Here is a 24,986-nt window from a genome sequence, read left to right as displayed (position 1 = left end):
CTGCGCGAGCCACAAGCCCACGCAAGCACCCGCGCGCGCTGCGCGCGCTGTGCGCGCTGCCACGGCCTGCTGGGCCTGGCCTTGCGCTGGGCCTGGCGTGGCTGTTTGTGTGGCGCGCTTGGCTTGCTGGGCGATGGCCTGGCTTCGTGCTGGGCCCTCGTCCGGCAGGCCTCGTCCGATGCTTATTCGTACGATACGCTTCCGATTAAATTTCCGATTCCGGAATTCATTTCCGATACGAACAATATTTAACATTTCCGATTCCGGAATTAATTTCCGTTCCGAACAAATATTTAATATTTCCGTTTCCGGAATTATTTTCCGATTCCGGTAATATTTCCGATTCTGACAATATTTCCGTTTCCGGCAATATTTCCGATTCGGGTAATATTTCCATTTCCGATAATATTTTCCGATACGTACCATGTTTCCGTTTCCGGCAACATCTACGACTTGGATAATATTTATATTTCCGATACGATCCATATTTCCGTTTCCGGCAATATCATCGTTTCCGGAGTATTCATTTCTTGCCTGTGACGATCTCAGCTCCCACTGAAACCAAGATCCGTCGATTCCGAATATTCATAGATAGAGTATTTAATGCTATTAAATACTTGATCCGTTTACGTACTATTTGTGTGACCCTACGGGTTCAGTCAAGAGTAAGCTGTGGATTAATATCATTAATTCCACTTGAACTGAAGCGGCCTCTAGCTAGGCATTCAGCTCACTTGATCTCACTGAATTATTAACTTGTTAATTAATACTGAACCGCATTTATTAGACTTAACATAGAATGCATACTTGGACCAAGGGCATTATTTCCTTCAGTCTCCCACTTGTCCTTAGGGACAAGTGTGCATTTCCTAATTCCTTTGTCGCTCGATGCTTGCTCTTGAACATAAGGTAAGAGTTGTCATCCTTATTACGTCCAGAGGTGTTCCTCGGTTTCAGAGTTCAACTGATCAAATAAACAGATAATCATAGCCTATGATTCATCCGAGCACGGCCATGCATTTCACAGTTTCTAGCTCTCCGAGTGGCCTTGTACAACTTTTAAGCATCTCATCCCGATTTATGGGAGGACAATCCCAATCTTGCGATCTTGAGATTAGACTTCGTTTGATAGGTGATTACCTGAGCGTTGCCTTTATAGCCTCCTTTTACGGTGCGACGGTTGGTCAACGTCAAAGCAACCAGTTCTCAAACAAGTAATCTCAAATCACTCAGGTATTGAGGATTTAGTGTCTAATAATTTAATGAAATTTACTCATGACAGATTTTCATCTCTTACAGTAAAGTTTCATAGGTCTTGTCCGATACTAGTCTTCCCAAAGTAAGTATCTATGCAAATGATTATGACATTGCCATGTCCACATAGTTCAAGAAACAGAACTACTAGTCATCTTGCATTCTAATCGTCTAACGTTTTCTATGCGTCAAATTTTATAGAAAACTCCGATTAGGGACCATTTTCAACCTTTGACATTCAAGTTCACTTGATAGACATTTCTTAGTCACAGGACTGGTCCTGACAGTCTATCTTGAATATATTGTCAAATTGAAGGGACTCATCATTTAATACTAAACCAAGATTAAATGGAATATGAAAACACATTTCATATATGATAAATGTTCAACCCCAATGTTTTACAACCATGGGCCTCAAACCCATCTTCTAAAACAATTCATGGAATTCAAAGCTATGCTTGATTTCCAGTGCTACAACGTGAGTGTTGCTTCTCACTTGTTGCATAGGTTTAGTTATCATGCTTTGCCAATCTTAATATCCTTTTCATCGAATGTTCTTCGAGATATGATGATAAGATCTTTTGAGTTTGTTTATTATGTGATCTAGTCTTTCTTACTTCGATAGTGGTTCTACGCATTTTGCAATGAAGAATCATCAAGTTAGCAGACATGTGATCCACCCAAGTTCAATAAAGAACTCATTAATATAAACAACTCTGTTTTATTGCTTCTTAGGCAATAAGTACTTTTACTTCAACTGTTTAGGTTGCTAGTGATGCTTTGTTTGGATTTGCTTATCCAAGCAGTTCACAGATATGTGGAAGACTTTCCAGCTATATCTTAGAACATATTTAATTTCCCACGCAACAACTCATGGTCTTCAATCCATGTTGCCATTTCAAAACACGATGCTCTTTAGCTCGTCCTTGTCAATGGTTAACTCCAAAGGGTCTTGCTTGATCCTTTGCCAGTGTTTATGCGTGTAGCATCAATATTTAGCATATCTTTATTTCCTTGAATCAAGAAGTAATCCTATGTACCTTTTCAGGTACCATAAGTTTTTCTTGATCTCAATCTAATTGGTCTTCACTTAGATCAATAGAGATTGGTATATGTTCGTCATGCCTAAAGTCATACGATACGTTTTTGGCGATCCTAATATTATATCATACATGATAAATTCTTTTGTAGAATAATTCCCAATTGAATTCTATTCATGTAACTTTAGCTCATTCAATTTCAGTAGATACTGAATCCAGCTAAATTCTTTGACATATAATATAGGTGAAGAATCTCATTAGATTCTTTGATGTTAACTTAGTAAATGCTTATACATAGTTCAAACATCCTTTACTTAGATTTATTCACATGGGTCGAATATCTCCAATGGAGACTTTCGTGTTTGATTTGGTAAATGCCATTACTTAATCCAAAATAATATCATAAGATCTTAGTAAATAGATCTTAATACCCAGTATGTACTAAGTTTCGCCATGGTCCATTATTGATGAATAATTTCAAATCTAAGTCATTAGCATTTGAATGTTATTTCACAATAGAGAGATATGTGTGTGATACACATAGGACCAATTAAGTTTTAAGTACTCCCACTAAACTTCTTATATATCTATAAGAATCATGTATATTTTATGAAACTAAAATACTTATTAGTTTTACTAAAATACAGTTCCAATTCCCAATTGCTTGCTTAAATCTGTACTTAGATTTTATAAGCTAGCTTTCCTTTTCAAGCATTTATTTGGATCCACAAACTCTATGACATACCATGTACATATTGTATTCCATCATTTGATTGAGGAATACGTTTTGTCATCCAATTGCCATATGTACCAATATGCAATCATTGCTTGAATTATAGACTTAAGCATTACGATTTTGCATGAGGTTTCAACACAATCCATGCCATGAATTTGCTTGTAACCTTTAGCAACTAATCTAGCTTTGTGTGTGAACACAATTCCATGTTTGATGGTTTTTATCCTTAAAACAAACTTGCAACCAATAGGTGTGAAACTATTCTTGCAAATCAACAAAATTTCAATTTTGTCATCAAAACATTGAGTATGTTTTATGGCCTCTAACCATTTAAAACATTTGAGTCTATATATGGCCTCTAACCATTTTAGGGAATCTGGGTTTCGTCATAGCTTTCTTACAAGTCACAAACTCATTAATCTACATGATAATAGTTTGACTGCAAGTTGTAGGTTTCTTCACTATTTAATAGAAGAATCTCATAGTTTCATTGACCTGATCTCTATGTTTCTTCACTATCTAATAGAAGAATCTCATAGTTTCAGTGACTTGAATTCTATGCCTACTTGGGTATAGAACATCAAACAATAGAATATCAATAGCCACTTGAAAGTCCTTTGAATATTCTGTTCTCCTTGAAGCACTTGTAAAGTCTTCTAAGAGATATCTATTCTTTAAAGCCACTTCTAAAGTCTTTAAAGAATAAGTTCGGATTTTCTGAAGCACTTCGAAAAGCCTCCGGAATGTCCGTTTTATGTTTGTTGTTCGCCTCGAAGACTTTCGAGGTCTATTTTCTCCCACTTGTCATTTTGGAAACGAATCTCCAAAAAGACATTATTTCGAGCAAACAAACATTATGTTCTCAAAAATTCGTGGTAGAAACAATACCCTTGTGTCTCATTTGAATAAATCACAATGAAACATATATCTATACTTGGGCCTTAGTTTGTTGAATAACAAACACTAAGCTCCCACTGAGTTTAGCAACTCTCTAGATATATATTATCGAAAAGATATTCTGAAATTACTTTTCAATAGCTTTGACGAATTTGGTTTAGTTAGGTGGTAGTTGAGCATTTTGTTTTAGAAATTATAGGAAAATTCTTTATGATTCATCATTGATCGAATCAAGTACTAATTGACTTCGATTATTCCAACTAAGATATGCCATATCTTATGGACCTAGATTGTGAAATTACAACACACAATCATTGATGATCATATTTGGTCTCAAGTAATCATCAACATGATCTAACCTAGATCTTTATGATTTCTTGCCAAGTGGATTTTATACTTCTGAATCTTTGAACTAGCCAAACAGATTCAACTTATATCACATTTGAGTAAATAAACCTATATTCACTCAAATCCATGTGAAATAATAAAGTCATAAAATCTTTCTTTAGCTTTGAACTCTATCGTCTAGGCGTTCTAACAATAGTTCATATCTTTTGTTACTTTCAACAAGTAAGACTAGCTTGTCTTAAGTTGATCTAGAAATCAACCAACTTTCAAAAGTCCATTTAAAATAGAGCTTGTGAATGTTAACTTGTTGATATGGTCTAAGTAACAATGCCAAAGATTAGTGGAACTCAAATCAAGGAGTTGATTTGAACCTAGTAAAGTTCTTTAAAGAGTTGTTTGTTTTAATCAAGCATATTGACTCAACCTGTAAATGACCATTTCATTCAAATAAACAAACAAACATTGTTTTTGTTTTTCTGAATGTGAGTCTTTCTGTGTTTGAAACAGAAATTTAGGTATGCTGATTATGGAACAAAATATCCATTAAGTTCCAACCTTTGAAAGGACTTAAAACAAACTAGATGACCCTACAATTAATGTAACAATGCCATGCTTCATTTCCCACTTGTAGGTCATTAGTGTATCCTAGCTTCCATTGTTTGAGTTTTTACCGAAGTAAGAACCTCAAGCGGTATATGATACCAAGGAAGTTTGATTGCTAGGTCACTTCTCTTTAAACATAAACTTATAGGTAGAAACGGAATCGTAAATTCCTTTCATTTGTTCCTCGTTTTCCTATTTCTTGTACCCTTTCTTATAGTCTTAAGAATTGAATTCTTTAGTGTTGACTTTTATACTTTGTTAGACATGTCCAATGTCACCAACAAGGTTCTTTACCATTTTAATTTATGTTGAATATTTTGTTTCAACTAGATGATCTTACCAGAAGCTTCTAAAGTTCTCTAAGTATCGATCTATTCGAATGTCTAGGGACTAGACTCATTCGAGAATTAAATGGACAAAGATATTAGGTTGTTAACCATTGGTAAAGCTGAGCGTATTAAACTCAATGCTTTATGATCTCAAAACTACAGTGTATTTTGAATTCACAAGCACCAATTGGTTTGCCATTCGATTTTGATCTTCGAAAACAACCATAAAAGTCGCTAAAAGAAACGTACATTTTAAATTGCTCACTTTCTCTCATTTCCATGAATCGTTCTTGGATTCACTACCAATCGAGGAAATTTACTGTTACCTTTCTAAAAGGATTTATTGCAGTGCAAGATATTTAATTATAAACAATAATTAAAACATACATTGAAGCATGCAAAGTCTAAACATTTATCATGAATAATAACTTGAAATTAAAGCAACCATGCAATTCAAACAAGTTATTAGCATTTTATTCGATTTTATTGTTCCGGCAGGTGTGAATAAAATGATTCCAAGACCCTAAAATCATTGAAGAACTAAGCACAGTTTGTCGACTTAATCCTAAAACATCTTAGGTAAGCAAAAGCCTTTTGCTAATAGTCTAGAAACTACTCTTGGTTGATAGGTACGTCTAAGAACTTGTTAGGTAAACCTATCGATTTTGCCACGACATAAAAGGACTCCTTACTTATATCGTTGAGTTTCACCAAAACTAACATGTACTCACAATTATTTGTGTACCTTGCCCCTTTAGGACCAATAAGTAACACCTCGCTGAGCGAAAACTATTACTAGATTGATGTAAAGGATATCCAAGCAAGTGTATATTTTGGCATGGCACCTTTTAACTCAATTTTTAAGTTTGGAACTTAAGGCTCTTACTATGTTGGTTAGATTTTAAGTGAACTAAAATCCTTAATCATGCAACATAATCAAGCTTTTGATCTCATGCATTTTAAGACATATTTAAAAGCAATAAATAACTTAAAACATGCATAAGATATTTGTGATCTAGTATGGCCCGACTTCATCTTGAAGCTTTAACTCCAAAGTCCGTCTTTAAAATCTCCGTGGGAGGCACCATTTTCTTCAAATAGGATAAGCTATAACTAATTACAACTATTTGATGGTTCGCAGACCATATTTGAATTGAAAAATAACTTTGGTACTTTAGACCAATTACATTCAAATTAATGGTACGCAGACCATATTTTCTATCCTATTTGGGCCATACTAGTCACTTCATAACCTGCAAAACAGTACATATACAATATATACCATTCACCCATTCATTATCATGAATGGCCCACATAGCTGGTTAGTAAAACACATTATGCATCACGTAAACATTTGCAGCAATTAATCAAGGGCACCAATAATCTACCAATTATTCAGTCCTTATTAATTCTAATCAAGTTGTTTTAACCTTAAGGATTTGTAGACCTAATCAAGAGTTTATGACTAAAAAACGCTCCCACTTAAACCAATAAATTCATATGCTTTACCAATTTTAAACATAAAAATGTATTTCTAGTCTAACCGGAAACATACAAATTTAATTAAAATTTAAAGCTCATATCAATTTATAATTGAATCCAAAAATTTAATTTAATTTCAGTCGTATTTAAATTAATTCATGATTTTAATTTTAGTAAAATAATTAGAATAAATAAAATTTATTATAATTACAATATTCAAAATTAAAATCCAAGAAAATAATTTAAATTATTAATTTTAATATTAATTAAAATTACGTGAACTGAAATTTTCAAATTAAACATTCAAAACGATCTTTAATCGTAACGCAAACACCATACGCGTTGCACGCCCATGGGCCGCACGCACACAGCCATTGCTGGCCATGTGCGCGCAGCCCATGCGCTCGTCGCATAGCTGCTGCATCCCCATCGCAAGCCTCCGCACGCATTGGTGCTCGCTGCGCGCGCCAACGCTCATCGCACGCGGGCTATCGCTCGCAGTGCGCGCGCGACATCGCTCGCTGGGCGCGCGACATCGCTCGCTGGGCGCGCGAGCCATCGCTCGCTGGGCGCGCGACATCGCTCGCTGGGCGGGCGACATCGCTCGCTGTGCGCGCGAGCAATGCTAGGCGCAGCGCTCGTGGCACGCGAGCTTGCGCTCGCTGCGCGCGAGGCTGCGCGCTCTTGTGCGAGGCAGCGCGCGTTGTGGCGCAGCTCGCTTGCTGCCCACACGCGACTGCCTTGGCTCGCCCTACGCCCATGCCCATTCGTCCATTGGTCGAGGCACACGACACAAGGCAGGGCTGCTGCCTTGTGCTCGTGCACTACGCCCTTGCTCATTGCATTCGTGCCGCACGGGCGACGAGCTCCCTTGCTCGTCGTCGCATGCCCGCATTATACAACACCCCTTAAGGGTAACACGAAGCGTCCATTGCTTCGTGCGTGCAAGTTATATGAACGAATCGCATAAAAATTTAAAATTTATATTTAAAATTAATGACAAATTAATAAATAATATTAATTTCATAATTTTAGGGCGAATAATCAAAAATTTATTATCCAATTGATTTCCGATTGTTATGGATTCAAGTCTAGGTCATAAAAATTTAAAATTTATCGTAAATTTACAATTTTTATGGTGGTTTTTAATCATAGGTTTCTAATTAAATTACAATTAATTATGAAAATCAAATTAATTCTAAATTATTCTAATTTTCAACAAATTAATCATAATTACAAATTAGATTGCATAATTAACAAGACTAGGCATTCAAACTTGTTAAACATATGCAGTAGGTCAATCAAAAATTCAAGATTTATTAACAAGAATCGCAAATATTTAATTTAACATCTTAAATTTACGAAATTTTGCATTCGAAAAACTAAAACCTTCGAAAAGTCATAGTTAGGCTTCGAATTTGAGAATTCTGGGTTCGGCAGAAAAATACTATTTTTGTCAAAATTTTAGAATGCCTTTTACATGCGTAATTGACACAAAAATCACTCAATTCGGATGAGTAACGAAGAAACTGCCGAAAAACTGCGTACATATAATTAAATAAACGCAATTTGCAATTAATTAACAATTACGAAAATTAATCACCCCTTTTAATTCTTGCAAATTTGTAATATTTAACCATGTTCATGCAATTTAGATTATGAAAATAATAAGGGGCTCGTGATACCACTGTTCGGTTATGATACATATGACATTACATAGATCATGCGGAAACAACCATTAACCCAGGACAACATATTATTTACACATAATCATATAGCATAATTTAGATGCATACTCTTTGTTGCGTGCCTTCCCTAGCTGCGCCCGAACCGAACAAGAACAAGTCTTTAGGACTCCAAGTGTCGTCCCTCCGTAGATAGTCCACAGCACGTCCGGATCCGCCTTAAGATTGACCAACTAGAATCGCCCTTAAGGTACTAGAATTTTCGGCACTTTTGAGCAAGATGTGTGGCTGAATTTTTCTCTCAAAAACTCACTTTGAATACTTTTAAAACTCGTTATAAATTGTGAACCCAGGCCACATATTTATAGGGTTATGGAAAGGGAATTGGAATCCTATTCAGATACAAATTAATTAAACCTAGAATCCTACAAGAACTCTAATTTAATTATTTTATCAAATAGAATTAGGAATTTAATCATTAACCGAACTCTGCACGTTTTAGGAAACGTGCACGAACACAAACACTTACGCACACACACACGCCAGCCTCGATGGGCCGCCCATGCGTGCGTGCGAGCAGCAGCCCACGCAGCGAGGCCTGCGCGAGCCACAAGCCCACGCAAGCACCCGCGCGCGCTGCGCGCGCTGTGCGCGCTGCCACGGCCTGCTGGGCCTGGCCTTGCGCTGGGCCTGGCGTGGCTGTTTGTGTGGCGCGCTTGGCTTGCTGGGCGATGGCCTGGCTTCGTGCTGGGCCCTCGTCCGGCAGGCCTCGTCCGATGCTTATTCGTACGATACGCTTCCGATTAAATTTCCGATTCCGGAATTCATTTCCGATACGAACAATATTTAACATTTCCGATTCCGGAATTAATTTCCGTTCCGAACAAATATTTAATATTTCCGTTTCCGGAATTATTTTCCGATTCCGGTAATATTTCCGATTCTGACAATATTTCCGTTTCCGGCAATATTTCCGATTCGAGTAATATTTCCATTTCCGATAATATTTTCCGATACGTACCATGTTTCCGTTTCCGGCAACATCTACGACTTGGATAATATTTATATTTCCGATACGATCCATATTTCCGTTTCCGGCAATATCATCGTTTCCGGAGTATTCATTTCTTGCCTGTGACGATCTCAGCTCCCACTGAAACCAAGATCCGTCGATTCCGAATATTCATAGATAGAGTATTTAATGCTATTAAATACTTGATCCGTTTACGTACTATTTGTGTGACCCTACGGGTTCAGTCAAGAGTAAGCTGTGGATTAATATCATTAATTCCACTTGAACTGAAGCGGCCTCTAGCTAGGCATTCAGCTCACTTGATCTCACTGAATTATTAACTTGTTAATTAATACTGAACCGCATTTATTAGACTTAACATAGAATGCATACTTGGACCAAGGGCATTATTTCCTTCATAGACACCCTCAAAGTAGTAGAGTCAGGTGCATATCTCATAGCAGCAATTCCCCACCACGGAATTACTCACCTAATACAAGATCCAATCTCCGAGATTGCACATCGCCACTCATCCAATGAAAGTCGGCCATACATCATGGGCCGCACAGTGAATCCCTTCCTATTATAGCTTGCCATGTTCTCTGGTGGTGCCACCAACACGAGTCTCTCTATAAGCCAGACCTTGGGGAAAGTACAAGAAAGCAATTCAAAATTCAATGTTCTAAATACAAGTACAAATTTCAATATACAAGAAACTCTAGATTCTTACTTGGAGTAGCACCGGGATTCCTGATGGCATGGAAGAGGGGTCCGATTTCAGCATATCAAGGCCCATCAATGTCTCGCCAATCACAAGCGGCATTGGGTCACTACTACAAGCAAACTTCTCCATAATCTCTATTAGGGAGGCATCGCCATTGCTAAACCCCTGCCTCGAAAAGAGGAAGCGAGCAAAGATACAAAAACTCAAAGCCCTCAAGCGGTAGACCATAGGGATATCAAGTCCAGCAAAATGGGTGATAAAGAGGGACAAATCCACTCCTCGTCCATTTACAATAGCACAAAAAAATGGGGGCTTCAGGACCAAATACCTCTCAAAAGCCCAGAAAAAGTGTTCCTCAACACTAGGCATGCAAGGCTCTATCATAAGGGGCCACCCCAATATGGCACTAAACTCTTCAGGGAGGGGACATACCTCATTGTTACCAAAGCAGAAAGCGTGGTGAATCGGATCCCAAACCTCCAAAACAGCATGAAGGAAGTACATGTCAAGTTTCACGAACCGGAAGGAGACGAGCATCCCAAGATGCATGCCATCTAGCTCCCTTTTCTCAAGTTTGCCTAGCGAACCAAGCCAAGAGTTCAAGGCATTTTCAAAAGACACAGCCATTTGCTTTCTTTTTGTGAAGAAGTAGAAGGTGAGGAAGAGCAGAGAAGGATTGGTGCAAGAAATATGATCCGGAATGCTCCCTATTTATACAAAAACCAGAACTTATGGTGGTACTCGAAAGGACCACCTGCACTGGGCGCCAAGCTTGCGCCAGGAGCAGGGCCTGCAAGAAGGACTAGCCCAACGACCGCTTTATGACTCCAAGTACGCACTCCTCATGGCATTGTACAACCAAATCAACTCCAATAATTTATGACGAATATTCCAGAAGCCGCAAGCAGCGCAATTTCAAGGAGTCCGAATCAACACCCGTGTCAATTTCGGGCCAATTTGTTCAAAATTCAAAGCATTCTAGTCCCAGATCGGCGTCCTAAGTCGAGTCAGCATATGCATAAGCAAAAGTTGAATATACTTTAACTTGCGCTTTTTCTAACCAAAAAACCTCAGTTAAAGTGGGGGCTTATAGTGGGTTTGTACACCCGAAAAGATGGGCAATTTTTTTAAGAGTCAGCATATGCATAAGAAAAAGTTGAATATACTTTGACTTGCGCTTTTTCTAACCAAAAAACCTCAGTCAAAGTGGGGGCTTATAGTGGGTATGTACACCCGAAAAATGGGCAATTTTTTTTTTCATGTTGCATGCATACATATAGCCACAAATTCCAAAATGCACACACAACGCATACGAAATTCAATTCAAACCTGCAAAAACACACGTAGCAAAACGCAAACCATACAAATGCAAACCATACAAATTAAAAACCACACCAACTCAAACCATACAAAATACAAGATACAAAACATAAAAATACAAATACAAATACAACCACAAATATCCATACAAAAATCCTCATACAAAAGCACAACCGACGCAAAGCTGGAACTCGCTACCATGCAAGATCAGTCCGAGTCATCCTCAGCTACAATCTCAATCACGGGCTCCTTGTTCCTGTTCCGGCTCATGTACCGCTCCAGCTCCTGGTCTAGCTCTGTCCCGGGGGTAACTGGCTCCTGCTCTGAAATGCGGAGGGTACCGAAAGGCCATTGAGGTCCCTGCTGATAGGGAGGTGTAGACACCTAAATTGTGTCTCCCCATTGGGATGATGACGATACCATTATCCTTGTTAGGTGGTTGGGAAAACTCCATGCGGAAGTACCAATTGCGAGAACATATTCCGAAATCCAAGAGCCAAAGTCCAATACCCGAGGTCGTTCCCATTCCGGAACTCGGTACAAAATACAATTTCCAAAAATCAATTTCAAAATCCAAGTACAATCTCACCCAATGGACCATTCCATTGGTTTTACAAGGCCTTTTTCCAGTCGAAATGACACTAAGCAATCCCAATTCGGGCGCCGACCCAAAAAATCGAGCAAGCCGGGCCTCGTCCCGTAAAACCGAAATTCAAAAATCGAAACGGCTTGTTTTTAGACGCAAACCAAGCCTTAATCCCCAAGAAATCACTACGTGCCAACTTCGTACAATTCGTACAAAGGTACACCCATTACAAGCCAAAAGCAAGGACGGCATCTTCGTCCTTATTTTTGCAGCTTCTGCGCCACGTCAGCAGCGCCTGGCGCAGCTGCTGCGCTGGACGCTGGCGTCAGCTGGCGTTTAGCTACAAATTTTCCTATTTAAACCCCTAATTCTGAGCATTTAGGGAGGGCAAATAGAAAACAGAACGTCGTAATACAAAAATTGCCACTCAAATCAAAATACAAAAACTCTCCAAAAATCTCATACAATTTCAAAGTTCTAAGCAATTGGGAGCTCCAAAAGGGATCTTAGCCTAAACCTAATTAGGTATTTCCAAATCCCAAACTAATCTACAATGTTTCTATGATTTCTATTTCAAAATGATTAGTAAGATTGGCACTTTTATTCTTAAAAGTGTCACTTACAACAATCATACACTTTTTCAAAATCCACACTTTATGTGATTCAAATACAAAATTTCAAGATTCAATGATGTTTAAGGTTGTTTGTAATAATTTCCTTAAACTAGAATCATCTTCAAAACATGGAGTAATCAAAGGTGAGGCCTTTCTAATGTTTAAAGGTCTAATCTTTGAGAGTGCCGGGGCTATAATTACGGTATAACAATGGGGCCCTGTGCAATTTCTCAAAATGGGGCCTTTAATTCATTACTTTAATTAAAAAAATTCGATTTTTATCAAACAAAAACCATCCTTACATAAATTTGTTGAAATGATAAAAATAACCCAAAAAACATTAATGAAATCACTTAAAAAGTGTAGCCCTCCTTGCATGTTTTGTAGCAAAATCATCAATAACAGCCTCGACGTTGACTTCGTCCAAAAGATCAGATTCAATAGCCATTAAAGCTAGCCCATTTAGTCTTTCTTGCGACATAGTTGTCCTTAAATACGACTTCAACAACTTCAACTTCGAAAAACTTTGTTCTGCAGAAACAACAGTAATGGGAATAGTTAATAGGATCATGTATGCAATAGACACATTTGGGAAGCAATTAAATCGTTTTAAAATTTTTAATAAATCGATCGCTCCCATTTTCTCTTTGGATATAAGCTCTCTAAATAATTTTAACTCAACAAATAAATCATTTCCACTAATATCAGATACCTCACCTTTCTTAAGAGCACCTTCAAAATGATAACAACAAGATTTGAGTTTAATGTCATCCATTGACTGCAACTTATCAGAATTGAACAAAAAACCAAAGATATTCTCATACGATTCATATTGTTCAAACCTTTTTTCCAAGGATGCAATAGCTTGATCCACAATGTATATAAAGTACTCAATTCTAAATGATTCCTTAGGAGATAGTGATGTTTCTTCACCATCAATTTCATCAAATTGTCGTTTTCTACGTATTATACGCCTTTGAGGAAATACTGGGTCAATTCCGAGTTCAATAGCTAACTTTTTTGCAGTATCCATGACATTTGAAAAACCATTATCTCTGTATTTTTTGAAAAAGGAAATCAACCCTTTTATCTCACTGATGGCAGTATCAATTAAAATGTCTTGTGACTGTAAATGTTTGCTTACAAAGTTCACAGCACACAAAATTTCATACCAAATGATTGTAGCAAGCAAAAATTCAAAACTACCAAGCTCATTTTTTGCTAAAGATCTAGCTTCACTTTGTAGTTTGTGGTCATTTTCAGCATCACCTACATCAGCTACTTCATATAATGCTTCACATATATCAGCAACTTGAAATCTTATTGCTTTAATAATTTCAACACGACTTTCCCATCGAGTGGCAGATAATGATTTAAGAGTTAAACCTTTCACATTTTCTTTTAAAATATGCCATCTCTTTGTAGAATTAACAAATATGGTATAAATGCGTTGGACTATTCCGAAAAAGTCTCTTGCTTTTGATGAAGCATTTGCAATGTCACACAAAACTAAATTAAGACTATGACAACCACATGGACTATAGAAAGCTCTAGGATTTATATCCAAGAGTCTCTTTTGTACACCTTGATGTTTACCTTTCATGTTAGACCCATTATCATATCCTTGGCCCCTAACATTATCTATTTCAAGATCGTGAGCTTTCAACACATTTTCTAACACTTGAAAAAGTCCTAGACCAGTTGTACCATTAACTTGTAAGAACTCGATAAAAAATTCTTGAACTTTATAAGAATTTGAACATTCATCAACACACCTAAAAATTAAAGTCATTTTCTCTTGATGGCTAGCATCAGGTGTACAGTCCAACATCACAGAAAAATATTTTGCTTCTTTTACTTTCTTGATAATAGCATTTCTGATTTTAGAAGCAAGTAGGAGTATCAACTCATTTTGAATATGATGACTAAGATAATGATGATGAATCTTTCCACTATTGATACGATGAACATGCTCAATAATCACAGGATCAAACTCAGCCAACATTTCAATCAAACCTAAAAAATTCCCATTGCTACTTTCATATAACCTTTCGTTTGTTCCACGAAATGCGAGGTTATTTTTACCAAGATACTTGTAGACGCCTACTTTTTGTTAGGTTATGATACATATGACAATTCATAAATCATGCGGAAAAACCATAAACCCAGGAAAACATATTATTTACACATAATCATTTAGCATAGATTAGATGCATACTCTTTGTTGCGTGCCTTCCCTAGCTGCGCCCGAACCGAACAAGAACAAGTCTTTAGGACTCCAAGTGTCGTCCCTCCGTAGATAGTCCACAGCACGTCCGGATCCGCCTTAAGATTGACCAACTAGAATCGCCCTTAAGGTACTATTATTTTCGGCACTTTATAGGCAAATGTGTGACTGAATTTTTCTCTCAAAAACTCACTTTGAATACTTTGAAACTTGTATTATAAATTGTGAGCCCTAGCCTCATATTTATAGCGGTATGGAAAGGGAATCGAAATCCTATTCAGATACAAATTAATCAAACCTAGAATCCTACAAGAACTCTAATTTAATTAATTTATCAAATAGAATTAGGAATTTAATCATTAACCGAACTCTGCATGTTTTAGGAAACGTGCACGAACACAAACACTTGCACACACACGCACGGCAGCCACGATGGGCCTCATGCGTGCGCGCGAGCAGCAGCCCACTCAGCGCCCGCGCGCGCTGCGCGCTGCGCGTGCTGTGCGCGCTGTGCGCGCTGCGCGCTGCGCGCAGCCTGCTGGGCCTGGCCTTGCGCTGGGCCTGGCGTTGCTGTTTGTGCGGCGCGCTTGGCTTGCTGGGCGATGGCCTGGCTTCGTGCTGGGCCTCGTCCGGCAGGCCTCGTCCGATGCTTATTCGTACGATGCGCTTCCGATTAAATTTTCCGATTCCGGAATTCATTTCCGATATGAACAATATTTAATATTTCCGATTCCGGAATTAATTTCCGTTTCGAACAAATATTTAATATTTCCGTTTCCGGAATTATTTTCCGATTCCGGTAATATTTCCGATTCTGACAATATTTCCGTTTCCGGCAATATTTCCGATTCTGGCAATATTTCCATTTCCGATAATATTTTCCGACACGTACCATGTTTCCGTTTCCGGCAACATCTACGACTTGGATAATATTTATATTTCCGATACGATCCATATTTCCGTTTCCGGCAATATCATCGTTTCCGGAGTATTCATTCCTTGCCTGTGACGATCTTAGCTCCCACTGAAACCAAGATCCGTCGGTTCCGAATATTCATAGATGGAGTATTTAATGCTATTAAATACTTGATCCGTTTACGTACTATTTGTGTGACCCTACGGGTTCAGTCAAGAGTAAGCTGTGGATTAATATCATTAATTCCACTTGAACTGAAGCGGCCTCTAGCTAGGCATTCAGCTCACTTGATCTCACTGAATTATTAACTTGTTAATTAATACTGAACCGCATTTATTAGATTTAACATAGAATGCATACTTGGACCAAGGGCATTATTTCCTTCAGTCTCCCACTTGTCCTTAGGGACAAGTGTGCATTTCCTAATTCCTTTGTCGCTCGATGCTTGCTATTGAACATAAGGTAAGAGTTGTCATCCTTATTATGTCCAGAGGTGTTCCTCGGTTTCAGAGTTCAACTGATCAAATAAACAGATAATCATAGCCTATGATTCATCCGAGCACGGCCATGCATTTCACAGTTTCTAGCTCTCCGAGTGGCCTTGTACAACTTTTAAGCATCTCATCCCGATTTATGGGAGGACAATCCCAATCTTGCGATCTTGAGATTAGACTTCGTTTGATAGGTGATTACCTGAGCGTTGCCTTTATAGCCTCCTTTTACGGTGCGACGGTTGGTCAACGTCAAAGCAACCAGTTCTCAAACAAGTAATCTCAAATCACTCAGGTATTGAGGATTTAGTGTCTAATAATTTTAATGAAATTTACTTATGACAGATTTTCATCACTTACAGTAAAGTTTCATAGGTCTTGTCCGATACTAGTCTTCCCAAAGTAAGTATCTATGCAAATGATTATGACATTGCCATGTCCACATAGTTCAAGAAACAGAACTACTAGTCATCTTGCATTCTAGTCGTCTAACGTTTTCTATGCGTCCAATTTTATAGAAAACTCCGACTAGGGACCATTTTCAACTTTTGACTTTCAAGTTCACTTGATAGACATTTCTTAGTCACAGGACTGGTCCTGACAGTCTATCTTGAATATATTGTCAAATTGAAGGGACTCATCATTTAATACTAAACCAAGATTAAATGGAATATGAAAATACATTTCATATATGATAAATGTTCAACCCCATTGTTTTACAACCATGGGCCTCAAACCCATCTTTAAAACAGTTCATGGAATTCAAAGCTATGCTTGATTTCTAGTGCTACAACGTGAGTGTTGCTTCTCACTTGTTGCATAGGTTTAGTTATCATGCTTTGCCAATCTTAATATCCTTTTCATCGAATGTTCTTCGAGATATGATGATAAGATCTTTTGAGTTTGTTTATTATGTGATCTAGTCTTTCTTACTTCGATAGTGGTTCTACGCATTTTGCAATGAAGAATCATCAAGTTAGCAGACATGTGATCCACCCAAGTTCAATGAAGAACTCATTAATATAAACAACTCTGTTTTATTGCTTCTTAGGCAATAAGTACTTTTACTTCAACTGTTTAGGTTGCTAGTGATGCTTTGTTTGGATTTGCTTATCCAAGCAGTTCACAGATATGTGGAAGACTTTCCAGCTATATCTTAGAACATATTTAATTTCCCACGCAACAACTCATGGTCTTCAATCCATGTTGCCATTTCAAAACACGATGCTCTTTAGCTCGTCCTTGTCAATGGTTAACTCCAAAGGGTCTTGCTTGATCCTTTGCCAGTGTTTATGCGTGTAGCATCAATATTTAGCATATCTTTATTTCCTTGAATCAAGAAGTAATCCTATGTACCTTTTCAGGTACCATAAGTTTTTCTTGATCTCAATCTAATTGGTCTTCACTTAGATCAATAGAGATTGGTATATGTTCGTCATGCCTAAAGTCATACGATACGTTTTTGGCGATCCTCATATTATATCATACATGATAAATTCTTTTGTAGAATAATTCCCAATTGAATTCTATTCATGTAACTTTAGCTCATTCAATTTCAGTAGATACTGAATCCAGCTAAATTCTTTGACATATAATATAGGTGAAGAATCTCATTAGATTCTTTGATGTTAACTTAGTAAATGCTTATACATAGTTCAAACATCCTTTACTTAGATTTATTCACATGGGTCGAATATCTCCAATGGAGACTTTCGTGTTTGATTTAGTAAATGCCATTACTTAATCCAAAATAAGATCTTTGTAAATAGATCTTAATACCCAGTATGTACTAAGTTTCGCCATGGTCCATTATTGATGAATAATTTCAAATCTAAGTCATTAGTATTTGAATGTTATTTCACAATAGAGAGATATGTGTGTGATACACATAGGACCAATTAAGTTTTAAGTACTCCCACTAAACTTCTTATATATCTATAAGAATCATGTATATTTTATGAAACTAAGATACTTATTAGTTTCACTAAAATACAGTTCCAATTCCCAATTGCTTGCTTAAATCTGTACTTAGATTTTATAAGCTAGCTTTCCTTTTCAAGCATTTATTTGGATCCACAAACTCTATGACATACCATGTACATATTGTATTCCATCATTTGATTGAGGAATACGTTTTGTCATCCAATTGCCATATGTACCAATATGCAATCATTGCTTGAATTATAGACTTAAGCATTACGATTTTGCATGAGGTTTCAACACAATCCATGCCATGAATTTGCTTGTAACCTTTAGCAACTAATCTAGCTTTGTGTGTGAACATAATTCCATGTTTGATGGTTTTTATCCTTAAAACAAACTTGCAACCAATAGGTGTGAAACTATTCTTGCAAATCAACAAAATTTCAATTTTGTCATCAAAACATTGAGTATGTTTTATGGCCTTTAACCAATTAAACATATAGTCTATATATGGCCTCTAACCATTTTAGGGAATCTGGGTTTCGTCATAGCTTTCTTACAAGTCACAAACTCATTAATCTACATGATAATAGTTTGACTGCAAGTTGTAGATTTCTTCACTATTTAATAGAAGAATCTCATAGTTTCATTGACCTGATCTCTATGTTTCTTCACTATCTAATAGAAGAATCTCATAGTTCCAGTGACTTGAACTATATGCCTACTAGGGTATAGAACATCAAACAATAGAATATCAATAGCCACTTGAAAGTCCTTTGAATATTCTGTTCTCCTTGAAGCACTTGTAAAGTCTTCTAAGAGATATCTATTCTTTAAAGCCACTTCTAAAGTCCTTAAAGAATAAGTTCGGATTTTCTGAAGCACTTTGAAAAGCCTCCGGAATGTCCGTTTATGTTTGTTGTTCGCCTCGAAAACTTTCGAGGTCTATTTTCTCCCACTTGTCATTTTGGAAACGAATCTCCAAAAGGACATTATTTCGAGCAAACAAACATTATGTTCTCAAAAATTCGTGGTAGAAACAATACCCTTGTGTCTCATTTGAATAAATCACAATGAAACATATATCTATACTTGGACCTTAGTTTGTTGAATAACAAACACTAAGCTCCCACTGAGTTTAAGAACTCTTTAGATATATTATGAAAAGATATTCTGAAATTACTTTTCAATAGCTTTGACGAATTTGGTTTGGTTTGGTGGTAGTTGAACATTTTGTTTTAGAAATTATAGGAAAAGTCTTTATGATTCATTATTGATCGAATCAAGTACTAATTGACTTCGATCATTCCAACGTAGATATGCCATATCTTATGGAGCTAGATTGTGAAATTACAACACACAATCATTGATGATCATATTTGGTCTCAAGTAATCATCAACATGATCTAACCTAGATCTTTATGATTTCTTGCCGAGTGGATTTTATACTTCTGAATCTTTGAACTAGCCAAACAGATTCAACTTATATCACATTTGAGTAAATAAACCTATATTCACTCAAATCCATGTGAAATAATAAAGTCATAAAACCTTTCTTTAGCTTTGAACTCTATCGTCTAGGCGTTCTAACAATAGTTCATATTCTTTGTTACTTTCAACAAGTAAGACTAGCTTGTCTTAAGTTGATCTAGAAATCAACCAACTTTCAAAAGTCCATCAAAATAGAGCTTATGAATGTTAACTTGTTGATATGGTCTAAGCAACAATGCCAAAGATTTAATGGAACTCAAATCAAGGGTTTGATTTGAACCTAGTAAAGTTCTTTAAAGAGTTGTTTGTTTTAATCAAGCATATTGACTCAACCAGTAATTGACCATTTCATTCAAATAAACAAACAAACAAGCATTGTTTTTGTTCTTCTGAATGTGAGTCTTTCTGTGTTTGAAGCAGAAATTTAGGTATGCTGATTATGGAACAAAATAGCCATTAAGTTCCAGCCTTTGAAAGGACTTAAAACAAACTAGATGACCCTACAACTAATGTAGCATTGCCATGCTTCATTTCCCACTTGTAGGTCATTAGTGTATCCTAGCTTCCATTATTTGAGTTATTACCGAAGTAAGAACCTCAAGCGGTATATGATACCAAGGAAGTTTGATTGCTAGGTCACTTCTCTTTAAACATAAATTTATAGGTAGAAACGGAATCGTAAATTCCTTTCATTTGTTCCTCGTTTTCCTATTTCTTGTACCCTTTCTTATAGTCTTAAGAATTGAATTCTTTAGTGTTGACTTTTATACTTTGTTAGACATGTCCAATGTCACCAACAAGGTTCTTTACCATTTTAATTTACGTTGAGTATTTTGTTTCAACTAGATGATCTTACCAGAAGCTTCTAAAGTTTTCTAAGTATCGATCTATTCGAATGTCTAGGGACTAGACTCATTCGAGAATTAAATGGACAAAGATATTAGGTTGTTAACCATTGGTAAAGCTGAGCGTTTAAGCTCAATGCTTTATGATCTCAAAACTACAGTGTATTTTGAATTCACAAGCACCAATTGGTTTGCCATTCGATTTTGATATTCGAAAACAACCATAAAAGTCGATATAAGAAACGTACATTTTAAATTGCTCACTTTCTCTCTTTTCCGTGAATCGTTCTTGGATTCACTACCAATCGAGGAAATTTACTGTTACCTTTCTAAAAGGATTTATTGCAGTGCAAGATATTAATTATAAACAATAATTAAAACATACATTGAAGCATGCAAAGTCTAAACATTTATCATGAATAATAACTTGAAAATCAAAGCAATCATGCAATTTCAACAAGTTATTAGCATTTTATTCGATTTTATTGTTCCGGCAGGTGTGAATAAAATGATTCCAAGACCCTAAAACCATTGAAGAATTAAGCACAGTTTGTCGACTCAATTCTAAAACATTTTAGGTAAGCAAAAGCCTTTTGCTAATAGTCTAGAAACTACTCTTGGTTGATAGGTACGTCTAAGAACTTATTAGGTAAACCTATCGATTTTGCCACGACATAAAAGGACTCCTTACTTATATCGTTGAGTTTCACCAAAACTAACATGTACTCACAATTATTTGTGTACCTTGCCCCTTTAGGACCAATAAGTAACACCTCGCTGAGCGAAAACTATTACTAGATTGATGTAAAGGATATCCAAGCAAGTGTATATTTTGGCATGGCACCTTTTAACTCAATTTTTAAGTTTGGAACTTAAGGCTCTTACTATGTTGGTTAGATTTTAAGAGAACTAAAATCCTTAATCATGCAACATAATCAAGCTTTTGATCTCATGCATTTTAAGACATATTTAAAACAATAAATAACTTAAAACATGCATAAGATATTTGTGATCTAGTATGGCCCGACTTCATCTTGAAGCTTTGACTTCAAAGTCCGTCTTGAAAATCTCCGTGGGAGGCACCATTTTCTTCAAATAGGATAAGCTATAACTAATTACAACTATTTGATGGTTCGCAGACCATATTTGAATTGAAAAATAACTTTGGTACTTTAGACCAATTACATTCAAATTAATGGTACGCAGACCATATTTTCTATCCTATTTGGGCCATACTAGTCACTTCATAACCTGCAAAACAGTACATATACAATATATACCATTCACCCATTCATTATCATGAATGGCCCACATAGCTGGTTAGTAAAACACATTATGCATCACGTAAACATTTGCAGCAATTAATCAAGGGCACCAATAATCTACCAATTATTCAGTCCTTATTAATTCTAATCAAGTTGTTTTAACCTTAAGGATTTGTAGACCTAATCAAGAGTTTATGACTAAAAAACGCTCCCACTTAAACCAATAAATTCATATGCTTTACCAATTTTAAACATAAAAATGTATTTCTAGTCTAACCGGAAACATACAAATTAATTAAAATTAAAGCTCATATAAATTTATAATTGAATCCAAAAAGTTTAATTTAATTTCAGTCGCATTTAAATTAATTCATGATTTTAATTTTAGTAAAATAATTAGAATAAATAACATTTATTATAATTATAATATTCAAAATTAAAATCCAAGAAAATAATTTAAATTATTAATTTTAAAATTAATTAAAATTACGTGAACTGAAATTTTCAAATTAAACATTCAAAACGATCTAATCGTAACGCAAACACCCTACGCGTTGCACGCCCATGGGCCGCACGCACACAGCCATTGCTGGCCATGTGCGCGCAGCCCATGCGCTCGTCGCATAGCTGCTGCATCCCTATCCCAAGCCTCCGCACGCATTGGTGCTCGCTGCGCGCGCCAGCGTTCATCGCACGCGGGCTATCGCTCGCAGTGCGCGCGCGACATCCCTCGCTGGGCGCGCGAGCCATCGCTCGCTGGGCGCGCGACATCGCTCGCTGGGCGGGCGACATCGCTCGCTGTGCGTGCGAGCAATGCTAGGCGCAGCGCTCGTGGCACGCGAGCTTGCGCTCGCTGCGCGCGAGGCTGCGCGCTCTTGTGCGAGGCAGCGCGCGTTGTGGCGCAGCTCGCTTGCTGCCCACACGCGACTGCCTTGGCTCGCCCTACGCCCATGCCCATTCGTCCATTGGTCGTGGCACACGACACAAGGCAGGGCTGCTGCCTTGTGCTCGTGCACTACGCCCTTGCTCATTGCATTCGTGCCGCACGGGCGACGAGCTCCCTTGCTCGTCGTCGCATGCCCGCATTATACAACACCCCTTAAGGGTAACACGAAGCGTCCATTGCTTCGTGCGTGCAAGTTATATGAACGAATCGCATAAAAATTTAAAATTTATATTTAAAATTAATGACAAATTAATAAATAATATTAATTTCATAATTTTAGGGCGAAAAATCGAAAATTTATTATCCAATTGATTTCCGATTGTTATGGATTCAAGTCTAGGTCATAAAAATTTAAAATTTATCGTAAATTTACAATTTTTATGGTGGTTTTTAATCATAGGTTTCTAATTAAATTACAATTAATTATGAAAATCAAATTAATTCTAAATTATTCTAATTTTCAACAAATTAATCATAATTACAAATTAAATTGCATAATTAACAAGACTAGGCATTCAAACTTGTTAAACATATGCAGTAGGTCAATCAAAAATTCAAGATTTATCAACAAGAATCGCAAATATTTAATTTAACATCTTAAATTTACGAAATTTTGCATTCGAAAAACTAAAACCTTCGAAAAGTCATAGTTAGGCTTCGAATTTGAGAATTCTGGGTTCGGCAGAAAAATACTATTTTTGTCAAAATTTTAGAATGCTTTTTACATGCGGAATTGACACAAAAATCACTCAATTCGGATGAGTAACGAAGAAACTGCCGAAAAACTGCGTACGTATAATTAAATAAACGCAATTTGCAATTAATTAACAATTACGAAAATTAATCACCCCTTTTAATTCTTGCAAATTTGTAATATTTAACCATGTTCATGCAATTTAGATTATGAAAATAATAAGGGGCTCGTGATACCACTGTTAGGTTATGATACATATGACAATTCATAAATCATGCGGAAAAACCATAAACCCAGGAAAACATATTATTTACACATAATCATTTAGCATAGATTAGATGCATACTCTTTGTTGCGTGCCTTCCCTAGCTGCGCCCGAACCGAACAAGAACAAGTCTTTAGGACTCCAAGTGTCGTCCCTCCGTAGATAGTCCACAGCACGTCCGGATCCGCCTTAAGATTGACCAACTAGAATCGCCCTTAAGGTACTATTATTTTCGGCACTTTATAGGCAAATGTGTGACTGAATTTTTCTCTCAAAAACTCACTTTGAATACTTTGAAACTTGTATTATAAATTGTGAGCCCTAGCCTCATATTTATAGCGGTATGGAAAGGGAATCGAAATCCTATTCAGATACAAATTAATCAAACCTAGAATCCTACAAGAACTCTAATTTAATTAATTTATCAAATAGAATTAGGAATTTAATCATTAACCGAACTCTGCATGTTTTAGGAAACGTGCACGAACACAAACACTTGCACACACACGCACGGCAGCCACGATGGGCCTCATGCGTGCGCGCGAGCAGCAGCCCACTCAGCGCCCGCGCGCGCTGCGTGCTGCGCGTGCTGTGCGCGCTGTGCGCGCTGCGCGCTGCGCGCAGCCTGCTGGGCCTGGCCTTGCGCTGGGCCTGGCGTTGCTGTTTGTGCGGCGCGCTTGGCTTGCTGGGCGATGGCCTGGCTTCGTGCTGGGCCTCGTCCGGCAGGCCTCGTCCGATGCTTATTCGTACGATGCGCTTCCGATTAAATTTTCCGATTCCGGAATTCATTTCCGATACGAACAATATTTAATATTTCCGATTCCGGAATTAATTTCCGTTTCGAACAAATATTTAATATTTCCGTTTCCGGAATTATTTTCCGATTCCGGTAATATTTCCGATTCTGACAATATTTCTGTTTCCGGCAATATTTCCGATTCTGGCAATATTTCCATTTCCGATAATATTTTCCGACACGTACCATGTTTCCGTTTCCGGCAACATCTACGACTTGGATAATATTTATATTTCCGATACGATCCATATTTCCGTTTCCGGCAATATCATCGTTTCCGGAGTATTCATTCCTTGCCTGTGACGATCTTAGCTCCCACTGAAACCAAGATCCGTTGGTTCCGAATATTCATAGATGGAGTATTTAATGCTATTAAATACTTGATCCGTTTACGTACTATTTGTGTGACCCTACGGGTTCAGTCAAGAGTAAGCTGTGGATTAATATCATTAATTCCACTTGAACTGAAGCGGCCTCTAGCTAGGCATTCAGCTCAC

General features: G+C 37.2%; 1 protein-coding gene across 1 annotated transcript in view; it reads right to left on the bottom strand.

The window, feature by feature from the left end:
- Nucleotides 1-12,979: 12,979 nt before the first annotated feature.
- Nucleotides 12,980-24,986, bottom strand: part of LOC110800468 (uncharacterized) — a 34,204-nt gene continuing 22,197 nt past the window's right edge. The window contains exon 4 of the mRNA XM_022005771.2: nt 12,980-14,722. Within this exon, the coding sequence (XP_021861463.2) occupies nt 12,980-14,722 (1,743 nt within the window). The remainder of the gene's footprint in view (nt 14,723-24,986) is intronic.

The sequence above is a fragment of the Spinacia oleracea genome, chromosome 5 (assembly GCF_020520425.1).
Source record: "Spinacia oleracea cultivar Varoflay chromosome 5, BTI_SOV_V1, whole genome shotgun sequence".
Classification (NCBI taxonomy): Eukaryota; Viridiplantae; Streptophyta; class Magnoliopsida; order Caryophyllales; family Amaranthaceae; genus Spinacia; species Spinacia oleracea.
This window is presented reverse-complemented; position numbering and strand designations above follow the sequence as displayed.